Below are 24394 nucleotides of genomic sequence, written 5' to 3'. Positions count from 1 at the left end.
ATGAAAGAAAGGATCAAATTACAGAAATTAAATTAGGGGCCAGCACCATGGTGCACCAGATTAAGCCACTGCCTTTGACATGGCATTCCACATCAGACTGCCAATTCAAGTCCTGGCTCCTCGGCCTCCATCCAGCGCCCTGTACTTGGGCCTCAGAAGGCAGCAGAATGGGGCCTAGGTGCAGCCCTTGTTGGGGATCTAGATGGAGTTCGCGGCTTGGGGTTTCTGCCTGGCCCAGCCCTGACTATCCCAGCCATTTGAAGACTGAACCTCTGAAGATCTCTGTCTTTCCCTCTCTGGCTGTTAATCTGCCATTCAAACTTTTAAAAGAACAGAAATTAAACATAAACCATTATGCTTTAAAAACATCATCCAATAGCAATTACAATGTAAAATGAAATCTGTACTCACAGATGTTTTAAAGTGTAAAGATGTTGTTAGTGGAGATATGTATTGAAACTCACACACTACCACTAAGGGTGGAAACTATTATCAAACCACTTTGAAATGTCTTAGCAAATTTCAGAAAATTCATAAATCAGAAAATGTATCTCACCTGGAGAAAGCTGCAATAATAGATCTAAGAATATTCTAAATAAGTCTCAGATTATTACTGTAGGAACACCTCAACCCATTCTCACATTTTTCTAAATGGAAATTTCTTGCTCACAGTTACAAACATTTGAACATCAATTACCAATGAGCTGGAAAGATGCAATGAGGGAGCAAGGAGTTTTTGTCGTAAAAGAACTCACGGATGCCCTCAGGTGACCAACCTGCACCTATTCCTAATTCCTATATCATGGAAATACAGGAGGAATTTACTATGGAGAATGATGAAAACCAAATAGGATTTTCCTCAAAGCAGTGTGGACCGCAGATGCACAGAGAACACTTTGCACAAGTGGAAATGTTTAAGCATGAGATTTCCTTGCAATGGGCCTTAGTAGGTAAGGTAAAGATAGAATTTTAAGTTGAATCATCGCCATCAAGAACAGAGCAGAGCAAAGTGCATAATGTATTTGAAGGGCATGGGTGGTGCTTAAAGCAGCAGCATGCTGAGGCTGAAGACTGTGAGAAAGTCAGTGGTTTATTGTCAATATAAAACAGTAAGTGGAAAATTACTGGCAGTTAGCCTGCTCAAGCAGTTGGTTGCAGTTTTGTAACTGCAAAAAAATGAAACACCTGGGGTAACCTCAATGAGATACAGCCCCGACCCGGCAACAACTTCAATCAATCAGCTCCAACCATGTTTACTGCCCTCGGCTACTTTCACCGCTATGGAAAAGAGAAACTTAAGTGGGGGAATAAATAGGAATAACGTTCTATGGGAACACTAAAATGTAGGTGATATCAGTAAGACTGTACACCCCACAGTTCTCAGCCAACAAAGACATGGGGAAGCGACCTGTGTGCTAAGAGGGTAAAATGCTGTCTAATCAACCTGGCTAGGACCACCTGCCAGACACCTGATCCTAAAAGTCTCCCTTCCAGCAAGTTTCCTGAGTTCATCTTTTGAGTGGACAAGCGTGGACTTTCCCACACAGTACTGGGACACCTGTGTCACAAGAAGGCGTGCAGTATGGGGTCAGCATTGGGAAGCTAGCAATCCATCTAGGAGGGCTGGTTCGGTCCCAGCTGCTTGCCTCCCTGCTAATGCGCCTGGGACTGCGTCAGAGAATGGCCAAAATACTTGAGGTCACGACCTCCAGCAGAGAAACTCAAATGGAGCTCTCTCTCCTGCCTTTGGTCTAGGCCAGCCCCAACAACTGTGGCCAACTGGGAATGAGCCAGCAGATCAAAGATCTCTCTTCTCCCTCTCTCTCTTTTCCCTCCCCATTTGTCATTCTGCCTCTCAAATCTTAAAACAAACAAACAAAACCAAGAGAGTAAGGTAGTACTATGATTTCCCAGTACATCAACAGGGATTAAAACTGTGGCTTAAAGGCAAAACACAGATTTGTCAAAAACACCACCAGACTCCTTGAATTCCTGACTTAACAGGAATTACTGCTTAAACACCATAAAAAGCCCGTAAACACTGGTTAAAAGGGAGACCTCAAGCCTCAAGGAAGTGCTGAGCTTCTATCTAATAGAGATGGATGTCCCGGCTTTGAACAAGCAGGGGGAGGGGACAGCTCTTTCACAGTTTCCCACCTGTTACCTGCTGCCTCCCAGGGTGAGCGCAGGTGGGATGCCGGGGTCGCAGCAGGGTCTGGCACAGGAACAAAGGTGGGTCGAGGTGCGGGCCTCTGAAGCAGGGGTGCCTTTGGCCCAACTGCCTTCTTAAGGGCCAAGGCAGCCAGCCCCGCCCCTCCACGCGACTCCCTCTAGAGGTAGTGAGCCCCGCCTCTCACACACACAGCCCACACCTGGGTTTAGGATGGAAAATACGCTAGGATCTTCTTAGGCCTGCATGGAACAGCTGAGACACATACTAAAGCTTCCTAAAGGAGTTGAATGTGTTCCGTTTCGATCATACACATGGGTTTTTCGGCTTACATGCAAAGGCATGTGCTCCAGACCATGGCTGCAGGGATGGAGTGGGCTGGGTGGAAGGGTCAGCACCAGAGAAATCAGCGTTCCTCACTCCACACATCAGCAAGCTGAGGCTTAGCCAGGTGGGCTGTGAAATTGGCCACGTCCAATCAGCTGGTCAGGTTGGGAGGTGGCTCCTGGTCAGGAATTCACTCAGGTCACAGACCCCTCTCAAGGGCTCTAGGCGCCCAGTCAGACCAGTGGGGCTTAAGAACTTAATGGGAAACGGGGACATCCAGGGGCCCCACTGTTGGTCCCTGCCAAGCTCCTGACTTTGGCCCTTCAGCGGAGGCTGCCTGTGGCCCCTGCAGGTTGCAGGCTGAGTCCCAGGTGATTTGGGGTCCTGAGGCCCTGGAGCACCAGGCAGGAGGAACTCTGATCTCTGCAGACCTCAGCAGCCTCAGGATTTGGTAGCCTTGGCAGGGAGCTGAGGAGAGCGACCCCTGAGAGCACCTCCGCAAAGCCACCTCCATGGGTCCCTTACAATCCTCCACCTGTCCTGTCCTCTGAGCAGCTGAAGTAGATCTCCTTCCCCCACATCTAACCCCGCCCCAGGCCAAAAACAGTGGGGGAACCAATGGAAATTAAGAACACAGTAGAGTAAATTAAAAGTACAACGGAGAGTCTCCAAAATAGAATGAAGTAAGCAGAAGAATGTCAGAATTGGAAGATATTTCCTGTCACCAGGGAGAAGCAAACAAAAAGCAGGAAGCAGAGCTGGATCAGGCCAAAAAAAGTATGCAAGAATTGAAAGACACTATTAAGAGGCCAAATGTAAGAGTTATAGGAGTCCCAGAAGGTGCAGAAAGAGAAGCTGAGTTTGCAAACACATTTAATGAAATAATAAAGGAAAATTTCCCTAATCTAGAGAAAGAATTGGGAAACAAGATCCAGGAGGGACACAGAACTCCCTACAGGCTTGATCAAAAGAGATGTTCACCAAGACACATGATCATCAAGCTCTCTTCAATTGAATATAAGGAATGTGCACGTGAAAAAAATCAATTGACATATAAAGGAATGCCAATTAAACTCACAGGAGATCTCTCAAGGGAAACTCTATAGGCAAGAAGAGAATGGAGTGATATATTCCAGATTCTAAAAGAAAAAAATTGTCAGCCTAGGATAACATATCCAGCAAAGCTTTCTTTTGTCTTTGAAAATGAAATCAAATTTTTCCACAGTCAAGAAAAGTTAAAAGAATTTGCCTCTTCCAAACCTGCCCTACAAATGATACTTCAAGATGTTCTCTTGACAGAGAAGAGGAATAGCACCTACCAAAACCAAAGGCAAATGGGAAGAACATTCCAGTAAAATGACAAAAGAAGACTAAACCAATGAACAACCCATTCCTAAAATGACAGGACCAAAGTGCCATCCATACATATTAACCTTGAATGTAAATGGCTTAAGCTCAGTCAAACATCATAGATTAGTAGACTGGATTAAAAAACAATACCCATCTATATATTGTCTAGAAGAGACACACTTCACCAACAAAAATCAGTGGAAACTATATCTCATGGGGTTTGATGTTTTCTGTTAGTTTCATCTCTTCAAAACACTTTCTTCTGATTAAATCATTCAATGACTCATAGATCATAGAGTAGCATCATTTTCTTCAAGCAGGTTCTTGATTTTCATCTCTTCAGCTACACGTTAGGCATTTAGTAGCATGTTATTTAACTTCATGGTGTTGTTAATTTCTTTATTCTCCCTGATGTTGATTTTGTTTTGTGGCTCTTCATTTAAGAGAATGTATAGTAGCTGTGTAATGGAGACTGTCATATCTAGTAACATGTCATTTAACTTTATGACATTGTAAATTTCTATTTTTTATTGTTGATTTTGTATTATGACTTTTCATTTAAGAGGATGTACAGTAGCTGTGAAATGGAGACTAACATCCAGATGTGAGGATACAATGTAGTATGTTTTTTCACTACCAAAGATGGACTTACAATGAAACTGTTCACTATATCTTGACAATAGGATGCTGGACACTCTGCCATTGTCCATGCCCGCAATGATGGACATATGACTGTGTATGAAGAACTACACTTTAATAATGATATAGAGGAACTAGGTGGGGGGGATTGGGGAGGGGGATAAGGGAAATGCCAGGAGCCTATGGAACTGTATCATAAGAATAATAATAATAAAATGTAAAGAAAAAATAATCCACTTATCATGGAGGAATTATGTGTCAATCTGAAATAGTACCTATAAATTGTAATATTATTTTAACCTCAAACAGCCTGTATCACATGCAATAAGATATTGTGATGTAATTAATGGACCAACAATCAATGGGAGTCAGACTGCTTACAATCTACATCAAAGAACTGAAAAACCTAATATATTTTTAGGACTCTATTTTGTTTTGTAATGGGGCAGGAGAGCAGAGAAATCTTCCACCTCATTAGAACATGTGAGGAAGATGTTAATTATAACCTACCAAGGGACCCAGCGCAATAGCAGAGTGGTTAAAATCCTGGCCTTTCATGCACTGGGATCCCATATGGTCACTGGTTCTAATCCCAGCGGCCCTACTTCCCATCCAGCTCCCTGTTTGTGGCCTGGGAAAGCAGTGCAGGACAGCCCAAAACCTTGGGACCCTGCATCTGCGTGAGAGACCCGGAAGAACTCCTGGCTTTGGATTGGCTCAGCTCCAGCCATTGCGGTCACTTGGGGAGTGAACCATCGGAAGGAAGATCTTCCTCTGTGTCTCTCCTCCTCTCTGTATATCTGCCTTTCCAATAAAAATAAATAAATCTTTAAAATATATATATATATATAACCTACCAAGAATATTACAGGTAACTTTTAGATATCAGGCTCAAATCAGCATTAGACATTAGCAAAAGCATTAAGACATACAGGGGGAATCAAGAGTGATCCTGACAACCTCTTAACAGGAGGTCAAATGCACAGAGCAGGGAGACCCCAGAGTGGAGCAGGTGGACAGGAGGTGGCTGCTATCCCAACCCTGGAGACTCCCCAATCCTCACCAAGGGCACCGAGGCTATGTCCCAAGTGGGCACCAAGGGCTATATCCCAACTGCCAAGGAAACCACGGGGCATTGGACTGCCCTCCGAGGCCAAGAACTCTGAGGTCATCCACTCCCTGTCGGATCTCCTACATGTGATGGATGATACCCAGATCCTTCCTCACGGAATCTAATGTCATTGAAACAATAGCCAGGAGCCCTGAGCAGACCTTAGAAACAGAAGAACAGTAAACTTCCTTCAGGACTGGGAAAGGCGCTTTCTCTGGTCCTTACTTAGTTCCAACTTTGGATCCCCCACACTCTTGCAATGACTATCAGGGTCGCTCCGGAGCCCTCCCCCCCCCCCAAAATTAGATTAGATAGACAGAGAATAACAAGAAAAGCTTAGAACCAGACAGGAAATGGTCAGCTTGGACTCACATATACCTTACTAGTTAGGACACTGTCTACTACACAGGCTTCAGCAACAAGAGGTTCACTTTGACACATGTACTCCATGGTCAGACCACAGATCCTGTGGTTTCCCCCATAGTTGAAGATTGAAGTCCAGCAGTTCAGTTGGAGCGCAAGGGATTGGAGCAAAGAAACATCACCTGACGTGATCTGACTCCTGTGTGTGCCAGGCAGAGTTGGATGTGACTTAGTCTGTCACCCACATCAGCCTGCACACTTACACACATGCACACACTGGTGGTTACAACCACCTGGTCAGTTCTGTCCCCAGCCCCATCTCATATGCAAACAATTGGATTCTGCGGTCCAGACTAGCCTTGCTCACCACACACTCAGCCTTCACACATACACACTGGCAGGAACTAATCAAGACAACCTCCAATAACCCCTACTGAGTCTTCCCCTAGCCCCGGTTCATGCACATGTCTGTTTGTGCAGCAGATTGGTCCAGTCTGTCCTATCCCATCCAGCAATGTTACACACCAATGAGTGGTGCAGCCAAGTGCACCTTGAATGACCCCACCCTCAAGCCCACACTTACGACAGCAGATGCTACAACCTGTCCAAACAGACCGGCCCCCAGCATTGGTTTTCATGCTCACTGGTTGAAATGCAACCCATCAAAAGAGTGCCCACAGTTTCTCTACTAGGCCCACTCCCAGCCCTGGATTTTGTATTTTCCTGATTTTGCAGTCTAGCCTTACAGGACTTGCCCCCAGTCCTGGCACTTGCTAGCTGATGCTGCAGCAAAGCCTGACCAGCCTGCACTTACTCTGGCTCATGCATACACCTGAGGATATAGTCACTTAGCCCAGCCTTGCTCTCCCCTAATCCAGCGGACATGCATGCCAATGGATTTTGTAACTCTGCCCAGCCTTGTCTGCCCCAAGTCCCAGCTCTCACACTCACCAGCAGGAGCAATGGCCCAACAGGAGAGCCCCTGCAGTTCCCCTACTCGGCTCATCCTTCCCCCATGCCGGGAGTCTTATGTGTGCTGGTGGATGCTGTGGCCCAGTCTGGCATGGCATGCCTCACATTGGCATTTGCTGGTGAGTACTGCAAACTGGCATCGCTTAGCCTGCCCCTAGTTTCAGCTCATGCTGGCTGGTGTTGTAGCCTAGCACAACCCAGCCAGCCCCCAGTCAAGGCCCTAATATGAACTGGCTGATGTTGTGGCCCAACCAGGCTTGTCCTATATCCGACCCTGGTTCTACCATCTGTTAGTGGATACTATGAACTGGCATAGCCAAGTGTGCACTCAGGCCTGCCCCACATGTATATGCCTGTGGGTACTATAACCTGGCCTGGTCTACGCTGCTCCTAGTCTTGGTTCTTGTACTCACCTGCAGGGACTGCATCCTGACAAAGAAGTTTGCCAAGTTCCTCTATCAGGCCACTTCTCAGTCACAGATCTTGCACACACCAATAGGTGCTTAGCTCAGCCTGACTTGGCCCACCTCCCTATTCCGGTATTCATTGGAAGGTACAGCAGCCTTGCCCAACTGGTCCACACCCATTCCAGTTCTTACTGATGGTGCTACAGCCCAACCCCAACTGGCTCACCCCAAACCCAGCTCTCACATTTTCCCCAACAAGTGTCAAAACCTAGTCCAGCCTGTCCTCCACACTTTCTGGCTCTTGTGAGCATCAGCAGATGCTGGAGCTAGCCCAGTCCACACCCATGCTAAGGGATACTGCAGCAACGTCCTGCTCAGTTCACTGCCCTCATTCCGGCTCTTGCACTCACCAGTGGGAACCGCAGCCAGCAGGAACATCTCCCTTAGCTCCCTGACTGAGCTCACTCCTAGTCACAGACCTTGCAGGTGTTGCTGGTTGATCTGACCCAGCGCAGCATAGGCCGTCCCCCACCTTGGCCTTTGCCATCAGATGCTGCAGTCTGACCTGGCCCGGTCAGCAACTAGTCCCAACTCTCACTGGTAGGTGCTGCAGCCTAACCCTGCCCAGCCCGCCCCCATTCTAGCTTTCATACAAACTAGTAGGTGTGACAGCCTAGCCTGACATGACTTGTACCCCATCTTGGATCCTCTGCTTGCCAGTGTTTGGCCTGGCCCTGTCAGATCCACTGCCCTGAGTCAACCCACACACATGCCGACAAGAGGAGCAGCCTTGTCTGGCCTAAACAACACCCAGCCCTTGACTCACACGGAAACTACAGCCAGCGGGGGAGTTTCTCAGGTTCTCCCACCAGGCTCACTCCCAGACCCAGATCTCACATGTGCCAGTGGATACTAGGGCCTTACATAGTCTGCTCCCAAATCTCAGCCTTTTTGTGTGCCTGTCCCACCCCACACTAAATTTTTGGATGCACCTGTGGGCCTGTTCCGAACTCCAGTTCCCACGAGTGTTGATGAATTCCATGGTCATGCCTAGTTTGCCCCATCCCCACCCCCAACTCCTGAACAAACAAGCAGGTATTGCAGTCTCCAGGGGTGATCCCGTACATCCCTGACAGAATCTGCCCTCAGCCCCACTTCCCTCACATCCTACTTAGTGCCATGGCCCAGGCTAATGTAGCCCATCTCCTGTTCTGACACACACTGACAGGTATTGTGGTCTATCTCTCCCAGGCTAGGCCCCCAATCCTAGCTTTCCTGTGCATCAGTGAGTGGTGGTCTATATCAACCAGTCCAGTCTCCCACGTGGACAGAGTGCCCCTAGATCCATTTGTCAGTTTTAGGAGAGCTTGCCAACTAGGGTCCCTTCTAGCACAGCACTAAAGTACAGGAACCCTCTGAGCAGAGATTTTTGCAACACGCTATTCTGAGTCATTAGTACTGACTCAGCACCTTCTACAGCCTTTCTTGGATGACTGTTTCATCTCACCAACAGAGGGAGACAAGAGTCCACAGCACAGACTGATTTCCTCTGGTAGGGGTGGTCATGGCCGTACAGCAATTCTGAGAAAGGCTGCTACAGGTTCTTTTCTGATTCTACACATGGTCAAGAGCTAAGCCTGTTTACTGATGGGAACTGTCTATGTTTAGAAGATTACCTAGTAACTGACCAGAACCCCAAGATACATGAGATGGTTAACAGACCTCCCTATGATATTCTATGACTTAATATGTGTCCATATCAGCTTTCTTAAGTTCTATTTATTTTAATTTTTTATCAAATGCTTCTCTTTTTAAAGACCAAATGAGGCGCATGAGAGAAAGACTGAAACTCCTAAGACCAAAATTTCATCTTTTTTGGAAAATAATTGAGATCAATGAGGAAACATTGTCCAGTAAAAGGATAGTAAACTTGGATTCGAAAGACTAGGATTGAAAGCTTGAATCTGCAACTTCCACGGTATGTGGTATCCACCAGTAAACATGTCATCCTCGGTCCCCTCATTCATATATTGGAACAGTAAGACATGCTATTTGTCATGCATGGGACTGTGTTAGGGCTCATGGGATGTAATGAATGTGGGGATATTCTGTAAATGTATGCAAATATAAGCTGCTATTAAATTTCCTTTTAATGTTCTTGAGCTCAAATATTAGAATATTTGAAGAAGAAGGTGGCTATTCACTGTAAAATAGTGAAAACAAATTCAAATGCATAGAGAGGAAAGTTAAATCCTCCAAAATGCTACCATCAGGACATTATCTCCGTTCAGGTTTGAACATACTCTCCAACTTCCAATGGGTTGCTTCGAAAAGCTCAGCGAAAAGTCAAAGTAGAAGATACATTTATTTTGACGTCAAATAAACCCTCAACAACATATACGAGAAAGTATTGAATGTTCATGAAAAAGGTGTATGCATTTTATTTTTTGTGTGCCAAAATAGACTTATTTCAAAATATTTACTTGTTTGTTTGTTTGTTTCTGGGATAAACAAAGGGAGACAGAGACGCAAAGAGAGAGAAAGAGCTCCCATTCGCTGGCTCACTTCTCAAATGCCCACAAGAGCTGGGATCAAGCCAGGCCAAAGCCAGAAGCCTCCCGGCATGCGCATTAGAGCGAGCTGGGATCAAGAGTAGATGGGACTCAGACACAGGCAGTCTGCTATGAATCATGCATGCTTAGTCAACCACCAGGCTAAATGACTACACCTAGACTCAGTTTCCATACGATCTAACAGAGACAAATAAGAGACTGAGAAATTTTCCATTTTCTGGCCCTTTCTCCAACCAGAACTGGTTCAGGCTGAATCCAAAGGCCTGACATTCCATCTCTCACATGGGTAGCAAGAGTGTAAGCATTTGGACCACCTTCCACTGCGTTCCCAGCTGTGTTAGTAGGAAGCTGTATCAGAAGCAGAGTAGCCAGCACTCAAACCAGTGCTCATATTGCACATTGGTGCTCTGATACAAGTCGCAGATCTCAAAGGCAGAGGTTTAACTTACTGTGCCACAATGCTGGTCCCTAAATTCATTGTCTAGTTTCACTTTTTTCATGAACTACTTGAGATATCTTGGAATATATGTACATATATAATTTTTCAAAATAGAATTATTTGAGGCCTGGTACAATCACACTTGCCTTCCCTTGTGGGGTTGGCATCCCATACGGGCACCAGTTTGAGCCCTGGCTGTTCCGCTTCTGATCCAGCTCCCTGCTAATGGCCTGGGAAAGTAGTGGAAGGCCTTGGACCCCTACATACACAAGGGAGATGTTGGAAGAAGCTCCTGGCTTCCAGCTTCAAACCAGCCCAGCTCTGGCGGTTAAAGCCATTTGGGGGGATGAACAAGCAAATGGTAGCTCTCTCTGTCTCAATCTCTCTCTCTCTCTCTCTCTCTCTGTCTCTCTCTCCCTCTCTTTTTTCTCTCTCTGTAACTCTCTCAAATAAAAAAAAACCAAAATTTTTAAGTGGGGTTACAATATACATTCTGTTCTTTAAATACTTTGTCCACTTGATGTCTCCACAGAAAGACTCAGCTTTTATCTCTCGTTATGTGTCAAGCACCGCCCAAGCCATGTCTGTGCGTCTACTGCGTCTCACAATAGCACTGTCAGATATTCAGTTCTTTGATAGGGACGAAGAAACTTCAATTCAGAGATGTGGTGTGAAGTAATAGACTATTCATGTCCTTCTACGTCTTCCAACTAAAATACTTGTTTCTGTTCACGCCCTTTGCCAGGTCTATTAACATTCTGTTTGGCAACCTGCTTGCTCGCCAGTGACAAAATCAGGAAAAATGACATGTTTGAAGATGGGAGCTCCCAGACTTACACATTGCTTGGGGAAACAACATAGGAATTGAGCACCTTTAAGCAAGTTCTCTTAGGAGACACTACAAACAACCCTAATTGAGAAGCACAGCTTTGGCTTTGTCCCTGCATTTGGACTCCTGGAGGGAATCTGGGTTGGAGACATGAAGCCAAACTGCCCTGCAGAAGTGTTGCACATGTACATCCCCACAAACAGCGTGTGATTCATTTATGCTCTTTTATGTGGGTCTCTCTGTGCTCCAAGATATTACCCTGTAAATGTCTGCTGAGTGTGTCATCAAGACAGTAACCTGTTTGTGGGCCTTTAGCCCATGTTATATGCAGGTAGGTGTATTCTGAAGTTTTAATTCAAGACTAGGCACCTTTGTTTCTATATGGCAATAATTTTGAGGTTCTCAGGAACCCATCCTTCTATTGCATTGAATAAAATCCTCTCATCTCTTCAGTATTTTTTTAGGCCATGCCCCCTTTCTGTTTCCCATGTCATTGTCATGGGGGTGACAAAAACCTGTTTTTCTGAGATTATACTGGATCATGAAAATATTAGCCGTAATAATTGGTCCTTACAGAGGGAAAAATAGTGTTGCATGTATAGGTGCTAGCTATGGCCTTAAGCTCCAGCACCATGAGACTGTAACTTCCTCCTAGCCTTCTGTTTAGTTCAGAGGAGGGGAAATAAAAAAGAAAGAAGGAAAAAAATCTAGATTCTGCAGACTGTCTGTTGTGTTCAAACTAAAGCCCTCCTTCTTGGCTTATATTAACACTATTCCTCTACCACGTCCCACATTTTACCCAGTAGCTACTGTTGATCTGTTAAATCGGTTTTTAGAGCAAGATTGTCTTCAAATCAAAATTCTAAATAAAGCCTTTACTATTCTTGAAAACATTTCCTTTTTCCTACCTAGAAAATTGGGTTTCTTTTAACTTCTTTGTCCTTAGAATAAAGAACTATTTATTGTACCTCATCAAGGAGACAAAGACTTTTTTGGTAATTCATTAGCAGCTCTTAACAATTAAGCTGCAGACACTGAACAAGATATATACAAACACCAAGCCAAGCAACCTAAGAGATCATGCACTCCTAAACACCCAGTGGAGGGTGAGTCATCTCAGACCTGAACATAAAGTTTACATTATTCAGTCATGATGATAATTGTTTCTAATTGTCTCCGTGTTTTTAGAAAGAACTTTGTGCATGGGTAGGTTATCTGTCCTTTACATTTACTCATATTGACTTAATTGCTAGTTCATTTAGCACAGATTTCAGAATTGAATCATTTAGTGGAATGTTTCTGATCAGCGGCTGTTCAAGAGTGAGTTTTCTAAAAGAAAAAGGTAAGGTAAGGATGCAGGCAGAATGCTGGGCTGGGCTCTGGAAGCACCACTGCCTCTGTGCCGAGGGGCACTTGTTTTCCCGTGGAGCTATCACTATGCCCCCCCATAAAGATAATATAGCATTTTGATATCCACTGAAGACCCTATAGAAAATACTAGCATTAGTAAAAGGACATGATTATTCCACTTTTCTTGAATGGCACTTTGTGTAATGGAGGTTCTGAAGGGAAGCTATGTATCCCACTTTGCATTTGGTAGATCACATCACTTATCACATTATGTGAAAAGCAGGACTTGAGAAGGAATAAACACTAATCTAGGATTTCTGGTTCTGCTACATTTATTTTTCAACATTTTAGCAAACACCAGCCTGGCTTGATTCTTCTGGCTTGGTCCCAGCCTCAAGAACACAGAAATCAAATGAGTACAGAACTATCCCCACGACGTGAGTAAGTCGTCTTCATACCCATTACATTTTGGCCTGAAGATCTGACCCAATACCTCCCAAACATTAACTGATAAAAATCACAGCCTCCTTCAGGAATTGGGGACTGTATTCTGGTTTCAGAAGAGAAAACCAAAACCTTTTGAGCTACATCCACTTACTGCCAACCGGGAGAAAACAACCCATTGTTCTGCTTATACACATGAGTAATTTGACTAATTTCCCCCCTGCCTTGGCAGACTTTTTTATTGACCTGATTGAAATGACCAGATGTTTTGGCAGCTTCTCTAGACACAATCTGAAAGACTCCATAATTGACTTAAGTCAACGTATCAGGATGTGCACTGGCAATGCAAATGGGACTTCTCTGTTCTATGATGACTTCAAATTCCAGTTTAAAACGCAAGCTGCTGATCAATGGGCACCATCTCATCCATTTGCTTTTGTAATCTGAAGATGACTTCGATCTGAATACTCCTGTAACTTTTGAAAGTAATGAAGGAAAAGTTGTAGTGTTGATGATGTCTGAAAGCCATCTTGTTTGCTCCAAGGGAAGGAAATTTGTTCCTCAGTATAAAATCTTCAGATGGAAAAACGTGAACAGGAATTCATTTGGCTCAAATTATCCAGAAAAGGATAATTTGGAACTGTGTGAGTGTTTCACTCCAGAATTTTCCATGTTGCTTTGTTGTTGTTGTTTCTCTGTTGTGTTTTGAGCACAGGTGCTGTGCTGTAGCCTCTACAGATGGAAATAATATTCTTTATAAAAGGCTCACAGAGGTCAACTTGCATTTCAAGGTGTACACTATTGCTTAGAAAAGAAACCGTCTGCATTTCTGTGCATGCGTGCATGCCTGCTAAGGGCAATGAGATGCTTTGGGCTCGATGGAGCGCTTTGCTTCCTTTTCCTTTCTAACTTCCTATAAATGTAAAGGTTCCCCTTGAATTTGCTTAATAAACAAGATTTATGAAAGTATCTCTCTTTTAAAATTATTTTCCTTCTTTACACAACAATAAAAGCAATGTTTACAAAGTGTGAGGTCAGAGGCTTATGGATGCATGCTACCCTAGAGAGAGCATGTGTGAGCACACACACACACTCCAACGGGAGGGCGAGGGGAGATGTTCATTTACACATACTGTATGCTTATACCTAAGCACCTGATTAGCATCTGTGTCCAGGAGTTTGTGCAAACTTCCTCTTATTTAAGGACCAGGAGCGCTGAGACCATTTACAGCTCAAATTGGCATATTGCACCCAGTGTCCTTGGTAGAGATCATTCTGTATTAGCATAGTCACAGTTATGCCAGCAGATTTCCTTAATCACTCAAGCTCTCCTCGAGTTTTGTTTTTCTTTCATGTGCACAGAAGGCAGACTGGCTCCACGGGTCTTTCCCTGTGCTGGCTGACACAGGAGCCCTCTTGTCCTTGATAACAGGACGTTAATGACCCACCAATCGCTTGTTCCCTTTGAAATCTTGCCTTGTGGAGTTGCCAACTTGCCCTAGGTTTGGGAAGACTACAGAGAATTCACGGAAACCTACTGGAGGTCCGTTTGAGGCCAACAAGTGAATAAAAGCATTTAATGGGATGATTTGGATGAGATGTCACCCAATAGGTGCAAGATGACGGCACTTTTTGGCAGATGACAACACGTAGGAACTATAAATGACCCAGTCTCCTGTGAAGTGGTGCTGATTACACTGATTGACGCCTGCAGATGTGCTAAGTCTGTGACTATAGGGCCAGATGTTCAGTAGCAGTCAGGGACCTAGGTGGCCAAGGCTAATGATAGTCTGCTTACTCTTGTCCCTCCCACTCCTTAGTCCTCTGCTGATTCAAGTTTTGAACACTGAGCAAAATCCAACTTTAAACACATAGGAAAGTGGAGAGGCATTCTCCAGTACTTTTCAAAATGTCATACTTTTTGTTGTTTTTTGTTTGTTTTTAAACAGCAAACTGATTATTTATTGAAAACTAAAGAGCTTGGGGAGATTGACATTGTATGAGTTAGCAGTGTGCATAGCCTCCCTTGGACTCGCCTAGCAAACCTCTGGGGACCTGGTGGAGGATTATTATCATATTAACAGGCTGGCTTGTCTGTTCCAATAGTCTTTACTCCCATCCTAGACATCAGGACGCTGTTCCAATCCACTTTTTAAACGCTGCTTCTCTGCTCTTTCTCATCAGGGAAGAGATACCACTGGGGAGGGGGAACCTAAGCCCTGTTGCTGCAAACTTGCAGATATTTTTTCACAAGGCTTTGACAAAACAGGAGTATGCTGAATTTTATTAAATTTTTTTAGCTTAATCAGTTGGGCTAATTGAGGCACACAGGGCACTGACAGAAATATGAGTGAGTGGTGTCAGGATAGCATGATTTTCAAAAGGAGAATCTGCATGTTTTAATCTGCGTGCCAAGATTCTAAAAGTTTGGAAACAGCAATATGATTTACTATGTTTCATATAAATGTCAGTGCCCTGTGGCTATAAGCCCCAATCTTGCTATGAAAAGTAACAGAAAGCTGTTTTGGAGAAAATAAAGGCTCTACTCACTCCTCCCCATGCCCATTTGTCAAGTGTGGCTGCTCTAATGAAATGCACCAGCAGGTTTGTAAGTTAATATTATCATTAGTAATAAGCTGGCCTCCTCATACACCTCCTTTAACTTGTTATCCGAGGCTACCCAGCCGGCCTGCACAGACAGCAGCTTTGGCATGGCTCTGAGGCCCAGGGGAATATTAACTTACGAGGCTTTCCTTATTTTGCTTTTACGTGTCTGAAACTATTTCAAAACTTAGTGGCTGAAATACAAGTTACTAAACGCACTTTACAAGAATATTAGCAATGCTTTCGCTCCCCTTCCCCATTTTAGAGGAAAGAAGGTTGAGAAATGAGTGAGTGTCCTTAGGAGACATGTCCTGGCTGTTCCCGAATATCTACTTCAACACACAGCTCAAGATGGCAATAGGATAATGAAACTGAAAATTAAGCCGAGACCATCTCGGGTCAGATCCTAGATGCAACTTAAAAGTCACCCTAGGGCTTAAAAAATTATTTCCTTACATTTCAGTGGTTGTAGTTGACTGGGGAGATACTGCGTGGGAGGTGAAACCGTGTATTAAATTCTTTGGTTTCCTGCTGTCCTCACCTCCAGCCCTGACTTTGCAGAGTCCTTGTCCCCTTCCCTCTGGCTGGGCTCAGGCTCCAGGAATCAGAAGTAGGTTAGGGAATCCCCTGAAGCCTCCTGAGAAGTCTGATTTTGGCAGTGTTTTCCTGGTGGGCACAGGGCAGACATCGCCTGGGTGCAGTCGTCGGAGGCTGGGACCGGTCTCTAGGTCTCCAGCAGCTGGCAAAAGTTTGAGGCACTTGGGCAGATGGCTTTTGCTGCATCACTCACTAATGCTGGAAACAAGTTGCCTGCTTTTTCCAACTGAAACTGCACTTGGTGATTGACAGCTAGGATGTGCTTCCTCCCAAGGAAGGCGTCCGGGTCCAGAGGACTGGGGGAAAAAGAGGGACATGGGAGCAGAAGGAATCAGACTGCATGCCACTGCTCAAAACCTCAGAATTATCCAAGATACAAGGGACTCATTCAAAAGTCTCATTTAGTACAGATTCTAAGATTTGCTGTTACCAAACGCCTTCTGTAATTTAAGGTTCCCGGGTTTCATACTTTCACCACTCAAGGCACTTTTACGGAGCAGATGTTAAGTGGATTGCACACCGGGACTTCATCCTCTAACATGGAATAAACAAAGAGCATGCTGCTCCAGAGGCAGGAGCTAGGACGGAGAAAGGGCAACCTGTGGTGCAGGAATGAGGATTTCCCGTTTGCAAGTGAAGACTGGGGAGGCGTCTTAAGTCAGAAGCAAGCGAGAGCTAGTTAGGAAACTCCAGGCGCTGGAATCTCTTGAACACCTCTGCCTGCAGAACTTAATGGCGGCAAACGCTTTCCTCTTGATGGAAAAAAGCAAAGATTTAGAGAGAGAGAGAATCCGAGGTGCTCAGTATAAATATTTGACTTCTTCAGCTGCGAAAACACCGCCAATTAAAAAGTAATAACATAAGAGTGTCCGCGACAGCCCACGGCCCACGGGAAGCCGGGAGGAGATGCCCGCAAAGGCCAAACCAGCGCGCAGGAGAGGTGACCAGGCTCTGGCTATCGGACTGCTAGCCGGCGGCCTCTGCAGGAGCGGTGGTCGAGAAACTTGGAGGGAAGAGCGAAGGAGGAGGGAAAAATAAATGGGAGATGGACCCTGGGGAGAAGCGAACGGAGGGCGGAAGGCAGAAAAGAGAAGCTGGAATCTCGATAGAGAACAAACTACAGTTGTTCTCTACTGGGGGGTCGGGGAGCCTGCAGGGACTTAGTGACGCTGGAAAGCAATTAAGAGTTGGAGAGCCGGGGGAGAAAGGAAGGAAATGGCAGGTAGGACAATGAAAGGACCCAACAGTAACGCGGTTTGCACGCAGGCTCGGGGTTCGATGCATTCAGCTTGTCCCAGGCCATGCAGGTACTCAGGTTGGGGGCTGGCAAGTTCCATGAAGGCCCTGCAGGTGGCATTGCTTTTGGGTCACCTTCCCGCCAGGTGCTCCCAGATCCTCCAAGACACTGCAGGGGGTTGGGGGCGGGGACTGCCTATACCTCTGCATTTTCTAGCTGGCAAATAGAACTCCATGCCTAGGATGGTCCCTGGAAGAACGCAGCCCCCTTCCCCCCAATCCCTGAGCTGTTACTTTTCCGTCCCTGCTCCTTCGGCGCTCCGACAATCTTAGCCCGTCAGGGCCCTGGTTGAACGACCGCTGTACCCGACAGACGACAGGCCGCCTGGTTCCACAGAGAAAGCAAGGGCGCTCCAGGGCCCACTGAGGCCACCTCGGGCTTCTTGCACTGCACGCGGCCGCTGACAGTCGTTTCCTAGAGCCCTCAAGTTTCCTGGCGCGGGGGGAGGGGGAGGAGGAAATTAAGGAAAACAATCGTAAATGAAGAGCAGGGACGGGAACGGGCACGTAAAAACAGCTTTGTAAGGAAGTTCCTCCAAGACGCACTGCGGGCCACGTCTAGTACTAGGATCCGCCTATTAATAGTTTTTTCCCCCCATTCTTCTTAGCGCGTGATGCTGTGCTCCTCCGCCAAGTTTAACGTTCGGCTCCGTGTCTATGCCCACTCTGCAGTAGGCTCCGCGGGAAGCCCGCTGAGATCCTCGGCGCTTCCAGGTTGGGAGTGGAGGGCAGATGGTGTTAGCTTTTGGAGAAGGCCGTCTGCGTCTCTAATTTTGTGACCGCATCTTTTTTTCTCTTTCTTTTCTTTTTTTCTTTCTTTCTTTTCCGTCCGTCCTTCCTTCCTGTCTTTATTTCTTTATTTCTCTCACTCTTTCTTTTTCCATTTCTGAGCACACCAATTCCAAGACAAATCTTGGAAATGGGCGCGCACCTGGCACTGCCAGACAATTGCAGGGCGCGGCGTACGCAGCGGGAGCCCAGGGAGTTGGAGGCCTGGTGGGTGCCCTCCACCCAAATTGAGATTGAAAACCAAAGTTCGCACAGAAACGGGCTGGGACGGACTCGGAGAGTGACAGCCGTGAAGGAAAAAGGCAGACTTTTCAATAAACATGAGTCTTTGTGGCAGCGCATACCCTGTCGCGTATGGACTGACTGAGCGTTGGGAACAGCCCGCACGGGGCCCACTGTCCCCGGGCCGGTCGGCAGCCTGGAAACGCGCTGCGCTGGCCCTTGCTGGTGAGAAAAGACAGGTTACAACCAGAGTTCAACATAAAAACGAATGCACAGCTTTATTAACAATCTGTAGCTTATGATAGGGATAACGGCTGGGGCCAGGATCATTTATAAAGGTCTACTAGCTTCAGTTTGCGCCCTCGGTGTAAAGGACCCGATCGCCTAAGTCGGTGAAGGCTGCGGGGTTCCGATCTGAAGATGGAGAGGCCGCGATCCTGATCGTCGGGCACAGTCCACGCAGGAATCGAGGAAGACACAGGGGCTCTCGGGGGCTTCGGAGCTCTGATTCTCCGCATCTGCAGCTTTGGCCAAGCAAGACCTGGGCGCACCAGCATCCCAGCCGGGCGTAGGCGACGGCCAAGATCGCGCGAAGGTGTCACTGGACACGGTCCCGGCCCAGGTCGTTAGCGGGGGCGGCGCGCACTGTCCGCCGCGCGGCACGCGTGCGCGCACGCCCTGCGCACACCTGGAGCTTGTCCCGAGAGGGGGTGGGGAGGAGAGTCCAAGCTGGTGTCTTAAAATAGAGACGCCGGCAGGGGAGCGTGAGACACCGGGGTAGCTGAGGGAGGCGAGCGAGGGCGGCGAGGCACGAGGCGCGCAGGCTGGCTCGGAGATCTCCCAAGCGGGCGGGGGCGGGGTGGGCGCCGACGCCCCTTGGTTTATACCCGGCACCTGGTCCGCAGGAAGTGCGCGCTGATTGACAGCCGCCTTGTCCCCAAAAGGCTCTGCAAAGATGCTGATCTTCGGGTGGGTGTAGACGCGCAGCAGACGCGCCCGTTGCCCGCTGCCCTCGGTGCTCCCCGCCCCGCCGCCTGCCCGGCTGCAGAGGAGCGCAGCTCAGCTCTCCCCTCCCCCGGCGCGCCAGCCCGGCTCGGCGGCCCCGTCCGGGCACTCGCAGTCGCGCTCCGCCCGGCGGGCGCTTGCCGCGGCTCACCATGCACTGCCACGCCGAGCTGAGGCTGAGTTCGCCCGGCCAACTCAAGGCAGCCAGGCGGCGCTACAAGACTTTCATGATCGACGAGATCCTGTCCAAGGAGACCTGCGACTACTTTGAGAAACTCTCCCTGTACTCCGTGTGCCCGTCTCTGGTCGTGCGCCCCAAGCCCCTGCATTCCTGTCCGGGTAAGATACCCGCCGGGGGCGGGGTACACGGGCTACAGTAACTTTCGCGCCTGCCCCTGTCCCCTCTGCTTTCCCGGCGGAGGGAAAGGGGCCAAGGAATCCTTAGCCTGAGCCCCAGTTAGGCATCTGGACTCCCCAGCTGCGGGCGTGGCGAAGCGTCTGTCGCCCAGCCAGGCAAGGCCGGGTATGGGTCCCGGTACAGGCGTCTTTGCTGCATTTACTGTAAATGCAGCAGAGGCGGCCCGACCCTTGGAGAGACCCTGCGAAAAACGCTTACTCCTTCCTCGCTGTGCTTTTCAGTCAGAAAGTTCTAGCCGGTGACGCTACGCAGCGTCCCAAGTGCGGCTTCTGGAAGTGGGGTTGTAGATTTCAACGTGAGCTTGATGGCCTTTGCCAAAGGACTTCAGGTGTTACCTCCCTGGTCCGCTGAGACTGTCCCGAGTAGGTCGCGATTCCAAGGTTCACTACAAAACCAGGAACTCTGCGACCCTGGCTAAAAGTGACAGCGCCCTCGGAGAGTCCCGCAGTCTGAAGCGCTGAGGGTGTGCGCCCCGCCGCCAGGGAGGCGGACTCGTTTTGTCTGAAGTGACTAAAAACAAGGATGACGTTAAAAAAAAAAAAAGTCCCTCACAACAGCTTTGCTGTCTACAAACAGCTGAGACCTGGGGGGCGTTCATGAATACATTCAGGATGTTGTAGGTTTTGTAGAAAATAACCCCAAGGTATGGAGAAAAAAAAAACCTTTGAGGACATTAAGCTACAAATTTCAAAGTACCTTGAGGGGGAAAAATGTTGAGTCCATTTTGTCACAATATCTGTTAAAAGCAAACATATAATATTTCTAAACCAAAAGAAATATTGAGTTCATGTTTGGTATAGATGTCGCATGAAATAAATTAATTAAAGTATACTTCCTTGGGGAAAGGAGCCTCTTTGACTTTTCAAACATTCCAGCCAAAAGTGGCTAGCAAACAATGCAAAGTCTTACTAGAACAATCAGTACATAAATATTAAACATCCAGAATGAGGTCCTTTGTAAATCTAGCTAATTCCTACATGCCTGTGATGATAAAGTGCCATGTTCATTTACTTTTTGAAGTGAAATTTGCAAGGTGGGTTTAGGTTCACTATCCCAGAACAAATCTTTTGATTATTTTAAAATACTGATTTTTTTAAAAAAAAACACTGCTGTTAATATACATCTGAAATAAGAAGCCAATGAGACATTTTAGTAATAAGGTAGAGATCTGTAAAGTTAATATGTTTGTGATGCCCTTGGGTGAATGCTTTTTATTACTATTATTATTATATTTTTATTGTGATGCATTTTGGGAAATATGGGCTCATCCTCCCTCGTTCCAACTTTTTGTTGGTTATCTGCTTTTGTATTTCAAAGGGGAAGTCGGCTGAATTTTGTTTTGAGCAGAAAGCATGGTTTGCTATGATATCTACAGTCCCTTTGAAGAGAAAAGAGAGGCCCCATTTCCATGGCAAGTGACAGATCTCCAATTAGTTCGGACCTGGCCTCCAGGAGCTTCCTGGGACCAAGCTGAACAACTTCTCCCCAGTTCCCTGATACAGGCTAGTGCTGGCAAAAATGTCCAGCGTCTTTGCTTGCATTAACTTGAAGGCAACTTTCTCGGCTTTTAGGAGTCACAGAATTGGATCACAGAAGCAAACCTGCCAGAAATAGGATAATAAATTGCCTTCGTAAACAGTCACCCTGTCAGTGCAGGCTGAGTAAGTTCTGTGGTTTAGTGAACCTGGTGTGGGAAATAAGTCAGAGGGAAATGAAGTGACTCACATGTAGTGTGAGCTTTGAAAGTGAGCTGCACACGGGTCATGGGCTGAGGTCTTGCTCAGCTTTGCCCTTGAGAAATTCGTTGATGGTTTGTGGATAGAATGACTATTGGCAGTGGTGTTCTTGTCCTGTTCATTCAGTGCTTTCTTCCTGCAGATGGTTGCTTTGAAAATGTGTGATGGTTTTTGTGTCATGGTTTTTCTGTAGTTGAGATTTTAAGTAGATAAACTGGGATTTTTCCAGTGGAATTAAACCCATAAAAACTGGCTACAATAGTTCATATTTTCAGATCATCAGCCGCCTGTGGGTTTACAATTACAGTTAAAGCCTGACATGTATTAGATCATGGGAATCCCATTAGTGCCTTCTTGGGAGTTTCATTAATACCAGGCTTTCAAAGTGAGTTTTTCGTTTTTATTATTGTTTTAAACAGTTGCATTCAGAATCAGAAGTTTATTTTATAAATTTAAGAAAGGTATGATAAGAAACTGTCATTCATAAGGAAACCGTAATTTCTTTATTGGGTATAGTTAAATGCTTAACACAGTTTTGGTGGAGCCAATGCATAAAAAGTTCGAATTATGTGAAAGACATAAATTGGAATTAAAGCTATTGAATTTTCTCATCCTTTTGTTTTCTATTTTTATGAAGTTTAAATAATTGCAGCAGAAGCAAACATTGTCAGGCAAAATAATGACAATGGAGAAAAAGTCTCGACCAACGCTAAGAATTGCCAGGCTGCACTGTGCATGCATGGCGTTGGGGTAGAGAGAAAGCTACAGACTTAAAAACCATGAGGTTTTCAAAGACATCATGAGGCAGTCGATGTTTTGATTGAGTAATCCCCATGTCAGTGTCTGGTCCTCCATCTCCTCAGGCAGACAAGCAGGTGTTCAAGTAAAATGAGAAATGGAAATGTTTTTCACCAGGCAGAACATCACCTGATGGCAAGTTGGTGTTGGATACTGTAATCCTGCTGAAATACTAGTGCTTGTGACTGTGAATGCAGTCATTTTAGTCCTGGAGAGCTGTCTTTTTTAAAGCTTCTCGGTTGATCTCTTAAATCACCTTGATATCTAGTGGGAAAGTAAATTCTTTCCTTTTAAGCCAAACAAGAGGAAAGTTTCCCACTAAATCTAAAAGAAAACGTAAATTTTAAAAATTAAACTTACGATTTGAGCATGAAGGAAGCCTCCATCTGCAAAAAAAAAAAAAAAAAAAAAAAAAGGAAAAAGAAAGAAAGAAAGAAAAAGAAAAAAGTCTTGTTACTCAGGCTGTTGCAGAATACTTTTGCAAGTAATTTTGTATAAGATCTGTTGGTTTTAGCTTTGAGTAATAGTAATCCCCATTGAAATTAAAATATATTGCATTTGGAAATCAGTGAGTATCTCTCATAAACATTAACATAATGACAGTGATTCAAAGGCAAAATATAAGATAAACTGTATGATATAAAGAGTAGTGAATTTCAGGGTGCATGTTTTCCTTTTCTGGTAGTGGGGCACGTTTCTTGGAAGCGTTGCATGAAGCAAGCCGGTTTCCCATGGTAGGACAGATTGTGGAGATACCAGAAGGGATTGCTTTTGAGGCTGCGTCCTGCATCTCATTCCTTATTGCAGGCAGCATTTCTAAATTGCTTCCCAGAGTCAAGGATGTGGAGATTTTTCTCTTAGCGATTTTCCATTCCTATGAGGATACCAATAAACGAAGCTATCGTGCTAATGACTTCTAATTTATTATAATTGTTTACTCTTGAAACCTAAGTGAGTTAGATCCTTGGATCTTTCACAGCCTCTGACCATATGTGGCTTTTAAGTATTTCACTCACTTCACACTCTCATTCCTTTCCCCCACTCTGAGAGCATGGCTGTGTTGAATCTCTATCGCTTTAGCAGTCAGGCTTGTAGAGCTGATCGCTGAGCTGTGCAGCTGGACGTGAGCAATGGGCCGAGTTCCTGCAGCAGGGCAGCGTTTCCTGCAGAAAATGGTTTCACTCTACCAATAAGGTCATCCTTGTCACAGCTTGCAGGAATCAAGAGGAATTTTCTCACTTGGTTACATACTTGGGATCAACCCATGCAGACCAGCCAGGGGACAGCCAACAAGCCAATTAAAAAGGAGCATTTGGGGAAGGGTGTTTATCTTAGCAGATGACATAGAGAACATTTTATCCTTTGGTGGGTCCAAGAGAAACAAGTTCTTTGGGTGATGTCCTTGGGCGTATTTCAATCGCAGAGATTGTGTGTCATCCCAGAGAAAGCAGACGTGCAGCGACTTTCTTGGGAGATAGGGAGCTGACAACTGCTTCCTGGTGTGGGCTGCAATGATTCCCCAAATCTGAACGCTAAGTTGGAGATGAAACTCACAAAAGTCTTAGACAATTCAAGAGTCGGGCATTGGAACATTAAGGAAGAAGCATAAACCAAGGTCTGGGAAAATGATTGTTATCAATGGGTGTTTGCACTTCTGCCAAGGGCAAATGAGCTTTTATAACAATTACTCATAACTGCATCGCCTGTTCCCATTTGAGGGGTAAATAAATTGAGGGGCTTGTGACTCAGGATTTCTTCTAGGGTCAGGTTATGGTGGGACTTAGCTGGTATTATGTTCCTGCTCAAGTTTTATGACTATTTTTTAGCTGGAGAGACCACAGGTTCCCCTGGGGAGTTAGCTTGAATTCATGAAGTCATGAATTAATCATCAGCAGTATCATCTCTGCCTCTGAATTATTATTATTATTATTATTATTATTAGTTTCTTCTTTTTC

General features: G+C 45.9%; 1 protein-coding gene across 1 annotated transcript in view; it reads left to right on the top strand.

The window, feature by feature from the left end:
• Positions 1 to 19417: 19417 nt before the first annotated feature.
• BARX2 (BARX homeobox 2) overlaps positions 19418 to 24394 on the top strand; it is a 75326-nt gene continuing 70349 nt past the window's right edge. The window contains exon 1 of the mRNA XM_004593282.2: positions 19418 to 19826. Within this exon, the coding sequence (XP_004593339.2) occupies positions 19640 to 19826 (187 nt within the window). The 5' untranslated portion in view covers positions 19418 to 19639. The remainder of the gene's footprint in view (positions 19827 to 24394) is intronic.

Source organism: Ochotona princeps, chromosome 4 (genome assembly GCF_030435755.1).
Source record: "Ochotona princeps isolate mOchPri1 chromosome 4, mOchPri1.hap1, whole genome shotgun sequence".
NCBI lineage: Eukaryota > Metazoa > Chordata > Mammalia > Lagomorpha > Ochotonidae > Ochotona > Ochotona princeps.
The sequence above is the reverse complement of the archived record's forward strand: the minus strand, read 5'-3'. Positions and strand labels throughout refer to the sequence as shown.